The sequence below is a fragment of the Engraulis encrasicolus genome, chromosome 1, assembly GCF_034702125.1.
Source record: "Engraulis encrasicolus isolate BLACKSEA-1 chromosome 1, IST_EnEncr_1.0, whole genome shotgun sequence".
NCBI classification, from domain to species: domain Eukaryota; kingdom Metazoa; phylum Chordata; class Actinopteri; order Clupeiformes; family Engraulidae; genus Engraulis; species Engraulis encrasicolus.
The window spans coordinates 14885963-14900269 of record NC_085857.1 but is presented as its reverse complement, the minus strand read 5'-3'; the positions used below and the strand labels follow the sequence as shown (position 1 = coordinate 14900269).

At 39.5% G+C, this 14307-nt stretch overlaps 1 protein-coding gene across 1 annotated transcript; it reads left to right on the top strand.

The window, feature by feature from the left end:
• Positions 1-3224: 3224 nt before the first annotated feature.
• On the top strand, positions 3225-14006 carry LOC134449536 (GTPase IMAP family member 8-like). The gene is made up of 7 exons (XM_063199572.1): positions 3225-3406; positions 8942-9601; positions 10100-10828; positions 10927-10944; positions 11093-11209; positions 12070-12183; positions 13560-14006. The coding sequence occupies exons 1-7, from the start codon at positions 3376-3378 to the stop codon at positions 13670-13672; spliced, it is 1782 nt and encodes a 593-aa protein (XP_063055642.1). The 5' UTR covers positions 3225-3375; the 3' UTR covers positions 13673-14006.
• Positions 14007-14307: the final 301 nt, after the last annotated feature.

Here is a 14307-nt window from a genome sequence, read left to right as displayed (position 1 = left end):
ACCATGCCCAAAAATATCATATGGGGCTCTCATATCCAACAGGCTGTCTTCAGATGTCAGTTTTGCAGCCCAAATAATACAAATATGCTGTAATTTTGAATTTCTAGTTGAAGTAGCTTGTAATGTAGTTCGCTACATTTTCCAGATGGTTGTAACTAGCTTAATATTTTTATTGGATGTAGCTTGTCTAGTGGAGCTAAATGTTAGCTTGCGCAGCCATACTGTTCTCGCTGCCTCGCACTGTACTGTCTAGAACTACTCCAGTCACACGCAGATGCCCAACAAACACAAGCGATATACACACATCACATTACATATGGTAACTAAACCACCATGGCAGGCCACCATGAATTCAGGAAAGGTGTGCATTTTTGAAAGTGGCGTGTTCGCTTGGTGACAGGATAGCACAGGTGTTTTGCTTTGAAGTGATGCCTAGTAAGACGGAAGACAATTAACTAGGCTACATCGATAACAACATACATTGCCATCAAATACTAAACTTAGCGCTTCGGCGAGCACATCAGGGGGTAAAACAGATTTCCTACCTTATTCTGTCCTGTCAATTCCTGTTACTTGAAGATGGAGGCAAAATATCCATTTAGATTCGCCAAAAAGGCTATCCATTTGATAGATGTAGTGTGGTTGAATAACGAATGCTAAAGAGGAAAATGTCAACATTGTGACCTATGGCTGGTGGAAAAAAACGAATGATCTATAAATGAAATGCAGTGGAATCCCAATTTATTCCAGAGGTCATTGCTTTATCGAGATATTAAACATTCCAGATTTCATTTCATACCACGAGCTGGCCTCACCGCCTGGCTCTGTTGAAGGCAGTGGAGCTGACACCTGATTGGTTGACAGCAGCATGACATCGCCGCAACGAGGCTAGATCTACTAACAAGGTGGATAGGCACTTCAGCAGGAACCCCTCGTTCTGTTTCCTTGTGCGTGCCTGCGACACTCCATCGCTGGATGTAAAAAAAAAAAAAAAAACATGATTTAAAATGTTCATTTTATTTATTTCTTATGACAACTTTGGGGAAGCTAAGCTTTCCCTAGCCTCTTAATAGCGCCGCCCATGCTGTAGCCTCTTACTGCAGATGGTCGCCGGCGGGCCTATTCACTATTTGCTGAAAAGACTCAACTACATCATAACAACATTGCTATGACAGTACTGAGAGCATTAAGTAACAGATAAAGACCTAGCCATAACAATTCTGGTGTCCATAAGGTTATGACATAGGCTCTGTGCTAAGGGGTTAAATATCAATTTGTAAATTCAATAAATGAAAATCTAAATTTAAAATGAAATACTGTATATGAAACAGGTCCGTGTAAAGATAATATTGTCCTGTTTTGTCATTAATTGTGCCCCCCTACTGTAAAAACACATTGGCTCCACCTCTGCCACCCTGGGAAAATAGGTCTAAATCGTCTATCATCAGATCTCTGTGAAAAATCCTCAGTGTCCTAAATGTTTTTTGCTGTTCAAATTGGTTTTCAGTCAAGTATCTCTACTCTACAAAGTCTGTATGTTCAATAAGTAGCGTGACTGTCCCTTTCCTGTCGTTATACATCTACAGTGAGGAGAATAAGTATTTGATCCCTTGCTGATTTTGTTGGTTTGCCCACTAATAAAGACATGATCATTCTATAATGTTAATGATAAAATGTATTATAATATAGAGAGACAGAATATCAAAAAGAAAATCCAGAAAATAACTTTGAAGAATATATTTTAATTGATTTGTATTCCATTGAGGAAAATAAGTATTTGACCCCTCTAGTCAAAAAAGACAAAATACTTGGTGGCAAAGCCCTTGTTTACACATACAGAGGCCAGATGTTTCTTTCAGTTAATGACAATGTTTGTGGGTATATTAGAAAGGATTTTTGTCCACTTTTCTTTGCAGATCATCTCTAAATCACTTAAGTTGTATGACTGTAGCTTGCCAAATGGGAACTTCTGTTCCCTTCACAGGGAACTGAAGCCGGGGTACCATACATGCACTGCAGGATTTTAATCCGCTGTGGTATCAAGTGTTTCCAACAGTTTTCTTAGTGATTGAGGTCCCAGCTGCCTTCAGATAATTTCCTTGCTCCTCCCATACAGTTTTAAGGTGCTGTATCTCCTTTTTTTCTGGTTATTAAATTCCCACAAGGTCAAATCTTGTATGGAACCAGAGACGGGCCTAAGATTGATGATTGATGATCATTTTGTATGTCCTAAAATTGGGAAGAAATGCACCAACAGTTTGCTCTTTAATATCCAGGAGCCCATTTCAGCCTTATTGAGTTCTAAAATCTTGTCCCTGACATCCTTTGACAGCTTTTTGGTCTGTCCCATGTTGGCGAGTTTAGTTTGATTGATTGATTGATTCTATGGACTGGTTCTGCAGATTCAATGTGTCTTTTGTGCAGGTTACTATTAACAGGTGTGTTCAATTCAGATAACAAGTTGATTGGAAGTGCCATTTGATCTGCAGGATCAGAACTCTTAATGGTTGGCAGGGGATCAAATACGTATTTCCCTCAATTAAATATAAATCAATTATTATATATTCTTTAGAGTTAATTTCTGGATTTTCTTTTTGATATTCTGTCTCTCCATATTAGAATACATATTATCATTAACATTAAAGACTGATCATGTCTTTATTAGTGGGCAAACCAACAAAATCAGCAAGGGATCAAATACTTATTCTCCTCACTGTATTTGCTTGTGTGTGTCATGTATTATTTTTTTTATTTATTTAGGCTACCTCTTAACATTCTTTTCTTTGACCCTACCTTGGTGTTTTTCCTTTTTCCACTGTCAACAACATATTGGCATGCTATTGGCGTCAATATGTAAATATGTCTTCTGGCTCCACTGATATCAGTTAAGATCTGACGGTGCTGCTTTCTTTTTTTTTTTAGATGAGAATTTGTCTGTCTGCAAGCAGGCATACTATGTCCTCATATTTCTTGTCAGGGAAGTTGACAGGCTAGGACAACAGGGTCAGTTGTCCTGGGCCCAGGGAGAAAGGGGGCCCCAGAATTGGGTCCACTATTACATTGCATGCATTGGGTGAAGGGCCCTTTCAGATGACTTTGTCCTGGGCCAGGCCAAAGCTGTCAGCAACCCTGTGTCTTGTACTGATTGTCAGCTACTACTGTGCAAAAAGCTACAGATGACATGAATACCTTTCAACTCACACTACTGAAGTCACTCAACCAGTTTCCCAGCGTCTCTAAGTCAACTAGAATAAGACAGGCACAAAAGTACAAGAGAACTAGTAGTTGTAACTTTTCGCCGTCGATAACACCAAGTTTTCTAAGCGTCAGAAGATTTAAGATTGGACACATTGTTAGAAGGACAAAGCCTACTGCATGGCAGAAAAGGAACCTTGCAAGCAGCATGGTGAGTCAACAAATTTTTTCGACTCTTTGCACACAAAACGTTTGATTTGACACTATTTGAAGGGCTCCAATCCAAACGCTCCTATTTGTGGGTCAGTGTGTGTGTGTGTGTGTGTGTGTGTGTGTGTGTGTGTGTGTGTGTGTGTGTGTGTGTGTGTGTGTGTGTGTGTGTGTGTGTGTGTGTGTGTGTGTGTGTGTATTTATGTGGATTATGAAAGCAAATGTTGGCAAATTTGACCATGCTATTAGTACACTAGTGGAGTAATGGATGGGTAGATATTGAGTATATGGCTTATTATATATGTATGTATATGCATAGGGGTGTCTTATATGATGAATTGATAGACTGCTTTTAAAAATAATACAATTTAGAAAACGTGGTTAAGTACAGAGCCCGGGAAAGACCAGATAATATCTTTTTAGCGGTTGTCAAGAAAGCGTTCTCTCACTTTGCAAAGTGTGCGCTCACTTCATTAAGTCGTGTGCACGTGTAAATAAAGCATGTGCACATTTTGTGTGCTCACTCACTGCAATGTAACCATGCCCATGTTATATACAGTATGTCTCATAAGTGAGTACACCCCTCACATTTTTGCAGATTTGTAAGTATATTCATAGGACAAAATTAAAGACATTTCACTTTGACACAATGATTAGTGGCCTGTTACAACATACAGTATTTAACTGCTTAAATGTGTTGATCTCTCACAAAAATCATAATACAGCCATTAATGTTTGAACATGTACCCACAAAAGTGAGTACACCCCAGATTAAAATACGGTAGAGAAGGGGCCGAGTTGGCCCGAATCGTCTCGAAATGAAAAGGGATTTAAAGGGAGGCCATTGGTGTGAGTTTCAACCTTTCCTTACATTGCACTTCTACATTTTGAGTCTGCAACTGGCTTAAATACATTGGTGTGAGATTTGAATGAAATCATGATTTGCTTCAGTAGTCACGGTGAAAAAGTTCAGAGCACAGTATGAATGCCGGTGTTTCGCAAGCAGTGTTGGGCAAGTTACTCAAATGTTACTGTCATGTTACTGTCTTTTCCAAATAATCCCTTACACTACAATATTACTATATTTAAAATGCAAGGCATTACACTACTTTTGCATTACTTTAGTTACCTCCGCCAAAAGAACTGTAGGCCTAAATATGGATCTGGGGATTTATTACAGTGTAAATTAAGCTCATGAGTCATTACCTTTTCACCTTTTTGGCAGCATGTAAATTAAAAACTACCAGGTTGAGGAATAGCTTCTTTCTGACCCACCATACTGAATACCACTAAAATCCAGGTCATTGTATTGCATTTGTAACTTAAGTTATTTAGCATTGTAACTGAGTAAATATTACAGATTTTTGCCCTGTAATGCCTTACATTACTGCATTACAGCAAAAAATAATGCATTTAAGTAATTAATTTCTTTTGAAATGCTTTACTGCCCAACACTGTTCGCAAGTAAGCAATTTAGTGCTGCCAAGCATAACTGGTGCAGGCACCAGCACAGGCACCATTCTGGTCACCCTGAAAACAGTAACAGAGGCAACTGAGGGTTCTTCAAGAAACCTTTACTTTTTTCAGTGTAGTGCCTATCACCTCCTTCACATAGTAGTTAGCCTGCCAAGACCCTAAAATAAATGTTTGATGGCATTTTCTGTTAAAAGTTGGCAACCATGCCAGAAGTTATCAGCATGGGCTAAGGTTTCAGAATCACCTGGTTGCCAACATGGAACTTGACCTTTAAGGTCAAATATGAAGGTCAAAAGGTCAACCACGTTCAAATAACAGTGTTATTTAGTTTGAAAATGTTAGAATGATGTTAGAAGTGGGCAACCATGCCAGAAGTCATCTGCGTGGACTAAGGATTCAGAATCAACTTGTTGCCAACACGCAACTTGACCTTTAGGGTCAAATTTGAAGGTCAAAAGGTCAAAAACAATGTATTTTCTGGTTAGTCTATTTTGGGAACTGTATATTCATGGAATTCTTTTTCAAATGTCAGCAACCATGCTAGATGTTATCAGCATGGACTGAGGTTTCAAAATCACCTGGTTGCCAACATGGAACTTGACCTTTAAGGTCAAATTTGAATGTCAAAAACAATGCATTTTCTGGTTTGCCTTTTTGAGGGGGGCTTCATATCCATGGAATTCTTTTTCAAAAGTTGAAAAATCATGCTAGTTATCAGCATGGACAAAGGTTTCATGGTCCATGGTTGCCAGCATAGAACTTGACCTTTAAGGTCAAAATTGAAGGTCAAAAGGTCAACCGAGGTAAAAAAAAAAAAAAATATATATATATATGTTTTGAGTTTTTGTGATGTGCTTTCATAAAATTCATGTTGTTTGCATGATGTATTGAATAATTAGTACCTGGAGCAGGGCTTGACACTGGCACCTGCCAACCGGCCAAATGCTGGTGACACTTGGCTGTGGCTACTGACAATTTCAGTGTCACTAGCCACTCTGACAGGTAGCTTATTCTATGCCGTGACATATCAGAATAGTGTATATTCTGCACTTTGTCCCTTGTGTATCAATTGATTGTATTTAAGTTCAAGAAAAAGCTCAGTTACTCAGATGTACAGTGTCATGCTTAAAAAAACTAATTTGTGGCTAGTAGAATAGCTGGATGGCTAGTGACTCGGGAAAAGAACTAGCCACAGTGGCCGGCAAGCATAAAAGTTAATGTCAAGCCCTGACCTGGAGGAGATATTTCTTATTATTGAAATCATTTTAGGTGAGTGAAAGTATTGGAACAAATAATATTAAAGAAAATAGAACACTGTTTTGATGAGGTTTCTCCCGAAGCGGACAGCGCTGTCAAAAGCTGCATTTGTGGTTTTCTGACAGTGGACTGTGGAAGTGGTCGCGAGAGTCACCTTTCACCTACTAATGACTCAAATAAGTATCAGATGACTCTGAACAGTGATTAATGAACCTTTTAATCCTACTTAGAGCCCCTTTAAACCCAAGTCTTCAGTGAACAACAAAAACAAGGACATTTGCCTTTCTGTTCCAATACTTTAGGGGACTGTATATTTAGAAGTTATATAGTCTTTATTATTAGGGTATGAATGAAAGTGATTATTGCAAATGGTCAATCACTAGAATGTAATTCATCATATTGTTTCTTTACTTCAATAATAATTCAAACGATAATTGAAATTCAAATGTGATGTCAGTTATTTGTATGTATTTGAAGGAGCTATTGTTGCTGTTATTACAAAAAAGGTTGTGTCATCCAGATCATGTTCTATCGCTACAGCGTTTAAACATTCTACATTTTAATCACATGCAAGTATACAGGGCTGTCCATTCCTCAAGCAACTGCAGGCATGTATTGGCCACTTGGTTCTACAACCACATCTGATCAGTCCTAAGCCACTATGTGGAACTGGAGGTTTCCTTTGCCACACAGCCATCAAGTGTTGGTCTACAAATTTTCAACCACCTGCCTCCTCAGTGTCTTTGTTAATATGTACTTTGTCAGACTGCAGCCATACATTTGCCTACTGATTTGCTTATGCAGGATGCAATCCATATGCATCACTTGGTGGTAACATATCAATTGACCGATCAATACCCAAAGATAAGCATGTTGCTTTGGACAGGTGACACAAAAACTCAAGCCTGGGAAATCGCAACAGAACATTCTACAGTAGTTATGGGAACATCAAGAAAAGTGTGTAATACTTGCTCTACTCTTACTGTAGGCTTCATTTCCTAACCATGATATGACATAGCAAATCAGCAAGTATCCTTCATTGCTATAACCATTTGAAACACATTAGAAATAACAAAAGTCATTCTTTTTTCTATGGAAAGCCTGTGAATTGATGGGGCAAAGCAAATTCACTGGTGAGCCACGGCATATCCCATTTCATACCAGCAGCTTAATGTGCTTCACAAAGAAGAATAAAGTAATTTAGATGACCAGAGTGAAAATACAAGTTTAAGTTAATTTTATGCTAATGAGCTATGATGAATGTCTAAGGATGACAGGCCAGAGCCCCACCATGATAAGCCAAATCAAATCATATTAAATTATAGGCCTAACAATTATTCAATATACAGTACCATGCAAACAATTTGCATTTTATGAAAGCACATCACCAAAAACCTGTTTTTTTTATTGACCTCGGTTGACCTTTTGACCTTCAAATTTGACCTTAGAGGTCAAGTTCTATATGGTAACCAGGTGATTCTGAAACCTTAGTCCATGCTGATAACTTCTAGCATGGTTGCCAACTTTTGAAAACAAGAATTCCATGAATATAAAGATCACCAAAAAAGACTACCCAGAAAATACATTGTTTTGAAAACAAAATGTCTAACCTTAAAATACATAGGTTTTGACCTTTTGACCTTCAAATTTCACCCTAAAGGCCAAGTTCCATGTTGGCAACAAGTTGATTCTGAATCCTTAGTCCTTGCTGATGACTTCTGGTTGGTTGCCCACTTTCAACATCTTAACCATTTTTAACTAAAAAACACTGTTATTTCACCGTGGTTGACATTCGACCTTCATATTTGACCGTAAAGGTCAAGTTCCAAGTTGGCAACAAGTTGATTCTGAATCCTTAGCCCATGCTGATAACTTCTGTCATGGTTGCCGACTTTTGAAAAAGAATTCCATGAATATACAATTCCCGAAAAGACTAGCAAGACAATACCCTGTTTTTGACCTTTTGGCCTTCAAATTGGTCCCGAAATGTTAAGTTCAGTGTTGGCAACAAGTTGAATCTGAATCATTAATCCATGCTGATGACTTCTGGCATGGTTTCCCACTTTCAACAACTTTGTAACAATTTTTAACTAATTAACACTGTTATTTGAATGCGTTTGACCTTTTGACCTTCATATTTGACCTTAAAGGTCAAGTTCCATGTTGGCAACCGGGTGATTCTGAAACCTTAGCCCATGCTGATAACTTCTGGCATGGTTGCCAACTTTTAACAAAAAATGCCATCAAAAGTTTATTTAAGCACCTTAGCTGCTGATGGCAGGCTGACTATAGACCCTGCCTTCTGTTCTGTGAGTCAGGGCAGAAGGTGGGAAATGATAATGTGGTTGGCATCATCGCTAGCCTGGTTTCCGCCAGACTTCTGTGTGTGTGTGTAGCTCTTGAGTCCACTAGTGGCGCTCCAAACACACAAGTCGGTCTGGAAGCATGTAGCAGGATTCCATTTCTCCAGTCAAAAAATAATCTGAGCTTTTATTGCTTCAATATCAATGGCAGCTCACATTAAGTAGTCACAGTACGTATTGTAGACTAAATTGACGTTTTAGAGATCAACAGAAAACTCTTTTGAAGGAATTTGTTGATATTGAAGCAATAAATGCTCTGATTATTTTTTGACTGGAGAAATGCAATCATGCCACATGCTCCCAGACCTAGTAGTGGAGCTCACGCAGCTGCACAGAACTACAGGTCGGGCAAGAGCCAGGCAACATCATCGCAGCCTTTCAAAGTTTATCTTTTTGTCTTATATGTCTTACTGTCCCATTCATTTTTGTTTCTGTTTCAGAGCTGCGAGTTGTTGTGCTGGGTGCCAAGCGATCTGGCAAAACCTCTCTGATCGACAGAATTCTTGGGTCTGGCGACCATTCCCCCAGAACCCTTCAGACGAGACAAGGTGAGGTCGGAGGGAGGGCAGTGGTGATGGTCGACACCGTTGGATGGTGGAGGAATTTCATGTTGGTTGACACAGCAGAGTTTATCAAACAGAAGCTTCAGCTGAGCGTGTCCATGTGTCCACCGGGACCCCACGCCTTCCTCTTGACCGTCATGACTGACATACCTTTCAACGAGGATAATAGGAGAGCCATAGAAGAACACCTGAGTCTATTTGGTGAAAACATCTGGCAGCACACCATAGTAGTGTTCATCAGAGGGGGAACTCTGGAGGGTAAAACCGTAGAGGAACACATTAAGAGTGAGGGGGAGGCTCTGAAGTGGCTAGTGGAGAAATGTGGGAACAGATATTGTGTCTTTGAGATCAGAAATAGTGAGAATGATCAGGCTTCAAAACTACTAGGACAGATAGATACAATGATACGGGTTAATGATAGGAGGCACTTCCAAGCTGATGGGAGTACACTACGGGAGGTTGAAGACAAGACAAAAACAGTGACGGAGAAAGCAGCAGACAGGAGGATGAATCGAAAAGAAGAAATGCAAAGACAAGGTGAGAGAAAAACCTAATTTCTCTCAAGTTCACCAACAATTAAAGATCCTTTAACACTTTAGGTTGTCTTTTGCCTTAAGACATGTGAAAGTTTTTATGTGTACCTGACATGTTTTGACGGTGTTACTTCCATCTTCATCAGAGGGTCACTGTGATGTTGATGAGTGACGTGCTTTAAAATCAGCTGATGTTGTTGTGGAGGTGTGACCTCCCTGCCATGTTGGTGGTTAGAGTTGGTGTTAGAGTTGTCCTCTTCGGATGGTGGTCCAGGTGTGTGGGAGCATGTATGCCCCCTCATCCCTGTTCATGGTACTTTGGCTACACTTTCTCATCTCCATAGACTCCTTAATGCAGCGGTGGTATCTGTTGTTCTCTTGCTGTATGACTTTTGCCTTGTCCCAGTCCATGATATGATTTCCTTACAGTGGTCAGTTATTGCTGATTTGTTGTTTGCTGAAGATCCTTTCTTCATCATTTCTTTTCATCTTCTGATTTCAGGAAAGGTTTTGCCAAAATCAGAAATCACAATCCTTATGCTGGGGTGGGTGACTTCCAGAAAAACCACAGCAAAGAATATTATTCTGAACCGTAAAGAAGGTTGTTGCACTGAGAGGACTAAGTCAGCCGAGATGCACATTGGAGAGACAGAAGGAGTAAAGTTGTCTGTGGTGGACACCCCTGGCTGGTGGAAGTACTTCCCTGCCCAGGCCACTCCTGCCTGTGTGAAGGAACAGCTCCAGAAAAGTCTGCCACTCGCATCGCAGACACCACATGCCATACTTCTCGCAGTTCCAGCTGATACAACATTCCTGGAAGAACAGAGGAAGATCACAGAAGACAGCATGATGATGTTTGGCGAACAGGTCTGGAGACACACCATGGTGTTGTTCACATGCGGAGACCTACTGGCAGATACTAGTATCGAGGAGCACATTGAGAGCGAGGGAGCACCCCTCAAGTGGCTCGTGGAGAAGTGTGGAAACAGATACCATGTTTTTGATGGCATCAACAGAGGAGATGGCTCTCAAGTAAGGGAGCTGTTGGAAAAGATTAAGAAGATGGAAGCACTGAATGAAAGTTTTGCCATGTACCAAGCCAAAGAGGATTCAACACCGGAAAATGAAACACTAGGGAAAGTGTTGCATGAGTTGTGGGAGGAAAATAATGTGATGATAGCAAAGGAAATAGAGATGTCATGTAAGAAAAGCTTGACTCTGCCACCAAACTGTGAGTGTAAATGAATCTCCATAATGATAAGGGAACACGGCCATGTGTGTCTGATAAAGAACTTACTAATTTTGTATTCCTTTTTTGTTTTTTATCAGGTTCAAACAACAATGAGAGTGAGTCTGCAGCTTTTGAGTTTGAGTTATACATTCACTATGTGAACATTTGAATGATACTTCTTTTTCGATAACCATTCATGATAATAATAATATTGGTATTTTATCTTTATCAATCTATCCTGTGATTAATATCTATTAACACTAGATCCAGTAGTTGGGACTTGTGACCTGTCAGAGGAATACAAGCTGGCTTTCAAACGAGAAATTGCAAGGCAAGAAACAGTTGCTAAGGAAAGGTTTTGGCGGATGTACCTATCAGACGGTAAGGATTAGGGACATTTTGGATAAGGCAATTAATTAACATTCAAGAATGTAAGAATTAGTTTAAGTTGTAATGACCTGGGTAACATTACAGAAACATTGCTTGAAGAAGGTCAGTAGACCAAAACGTTGCAGTAAACCATGCACATGTGTTCTTTGCTTTAACATTACAGAAACCCCATGCAACATTTGATATACCATATTTAGGACTGGGAACGAAAAAATATCCCTGGCATTTTTGGCATAGACCAGCACCTCACACAGCCCTACCTGCTGTTCAGCTATTAGCTCAGTCCACTGTATGACGTAAAGATAGAGCAATGGGCCTCCCCAGCTAGATTAAGGGCCATTCTCCAAATTAAAAAAAAACCCAAAAACAAACTAACAAACAAAACATAGCATCAGACCCTTATGACTGTTGGTCCACCACGGAAATGCCCTATGACAGATTATCAGTCCATCTCTGACGACCATATCAACACATTGGAAATCCTAACAACTGAACAACAAGAGTTTGATGTTAAAGTGATACTGTCCCATTTTTTTGGGAAATAAGCTTATTTTACACATCTCCTTGAGTTGAATGATTGAGTTTTACCTTTCTCCTGTTCTTTCAACCATTCTCTGAGTATGGCAGTATACATTTTATCTCTAAGCTAGCAGTTAACATTGAGTCCTATGAGACCAGTTAGCCACCAGCTAACTCATGGAGAGGTGTAAAATAAGCTTATTTCCAAAAATGGGACACTATCACTTTAAACTATAATAGTTTGTGTTGGGGCCTGCTCATTCCTCACCACTAGTCAAGCATTTCACCTTCTATGAATTACCCTTTAAACGTGCCATGTCTTGATTTTTTAGATGACTCAAAGACCTGTGAACATGATCTCCAAGCAGAAGAAAAGATTGAAGGTATTCGGTACAACTGGACAAGGGAGTGGTGTAGACAACTGGCAATCAGAACAGAGGGACCAGGTTGGTTTCATATAAATTCCTTCATTTTCAAGGCCTAGATAGGCAAAGTTTGAAGGCTGCAGAGGCAAAGTAGCTGAAACTTGTGAAGTACAAAAATCTTTACGTTAAAATTAAACAGCTCATACATTATTACTAGCAGGCTTAATGAACCTTTTGAGGGGTGCATTTCCCAAAAGAAAATTCTCCTTGGTTTGGATTATATACGGTACGTAGGTATGATACAATTTCTCCCAAAGCATACATGATACCAACATATTCCCAAACATGGTGTGACCAACACAGATGTTTTCCTAATCAGGAGCGTACACAACCATGTTCCACACAACTAATGCGGTTGACAACTACACCTCTGAGTGCTCAATTTCACCTAACCAACTTTGTGTGAAGGTGTCAACTGCATTCAACACGGCGGGCGAAATGTCTCAATGTTTAAATATCTCAGTTGTTAGACAATATATCACACAGTATCACATAGTACAATTTAAAGCAAGAAATAGACAGTGTATAATCAAAGCAGCCGGTTAGGGTTACACAACACTTAATGAGAGGAGAATGAAAATGCAGCTGGAACCATAGATCCGGTGAGAGCTGTCTCTCAAAGCAAGATATATGTCAATCATGAAAGCATGCAACGTTCAACTCGGAATGTGTCAACAATAAACTCACAATAAACCTAGCAATGCCATCTACACTTCAAAATACACAACATGTGGGCCGACATACAGTAATGGCATCGGTGCCATCTCAGTTTGCTATGCTATTTTAACCAGGGCAAATTGCCAATAGCCAATACTTGTATAGTTCTAGGATGTTTTCTATCCGAACCATCCGAACACACCTGAAAGCATTGTGTTTGAACTGTTTTGGTTAAAATGAACTTGGTTCAGACAAAGTACCCTGTTGAATGTTCAAATTTGCATCAATACCATATTGGTTTAATGCTAATTTGTTTGTTTGTTTGGGACATGCATCCAAGGTTGGTTTCAGTCAGCAACCAGGAAGACTTGTTTTGTGTAGGCCTATGCAGTTGTACAACCTAAATTCTAGTTTTTTTGTCTGCACTGTAATATTGTTCGAGGGACTGTAACCAATATCCTGCAAATATCTGTAAGTCGTGTAGAATAAAAGTGTCAGCTAAGTGTAATGTAGTATATTAATTATGTAATATTAATATAATATAATCTAATATAATGTAATAAGAATATATGAAGTATTTCACAGGCTATATAATATACCCCACCCATACGTAGATGCACTTACAATCCTAAATACAGAATAAGATTACAGGCATGATAATACATAGACTGTGCTCTTTCTGTTAGAGCTGAGGCATGCTTTTGTGCAGTTTGATTTACATGTATCTCTCCTCCCTGTAGATAGATACTTTCAGCATACAGGGGACATAGAGACCAGCTGGTCTTGCCAGCATCATGGTGTGAAGATGGGGGCCTTGGAGACCCCGGTGAAGAAGAGGAAGATGTCTGTGTAGAACAAATTTCCAATTAAATTCATGTACGTAATTCAGTTCAGTTTCTGACAGAAATGATCATACACATACACTCATACTCACATACTGTTTCTGCCAATGCTTTAGAGAAAGCTTTTCTAATACTGCATTTTTGACAAAGGGTGCAGCTTAGTGCGGTAGGAAAGGGGCTGTGTAGATATGGACAATTCAGGGGCGAATGGAGAATGGTATTTGATGGAGAGTGAACCAATGGAGCTAAGGGGCTAATGGAGAACTATGACATGATAAGTGTTGGGATGAGGGAATTCAGTATACTGCTTTCCCCCCTGGGTGCTCCCTGCCAATTTCATTGTAGTATCTTCATATATTATTGTAATTGCTTGTAATTAAAAAAAAAAAATGTGCCTGGGCCTACCATAGGCTACTTACAGTGGCACAGCACGAAGTTTTGTTTCTCATTTAGTTACACCATGTGCACTATATAGAATATTGTATATATCAAGATAGGGAACCAATCAATTTTGAGTACATATTCCAATGGCTTGATGTGGTGTGTTTAAGACGATTATGCTACAGCTCAGTCAGCAGGTGATCAAAGGAATGGGAGGTCTTACCGTTTGCTTCCACCAGAAGCATGCAGTGGGTTAGATACACAA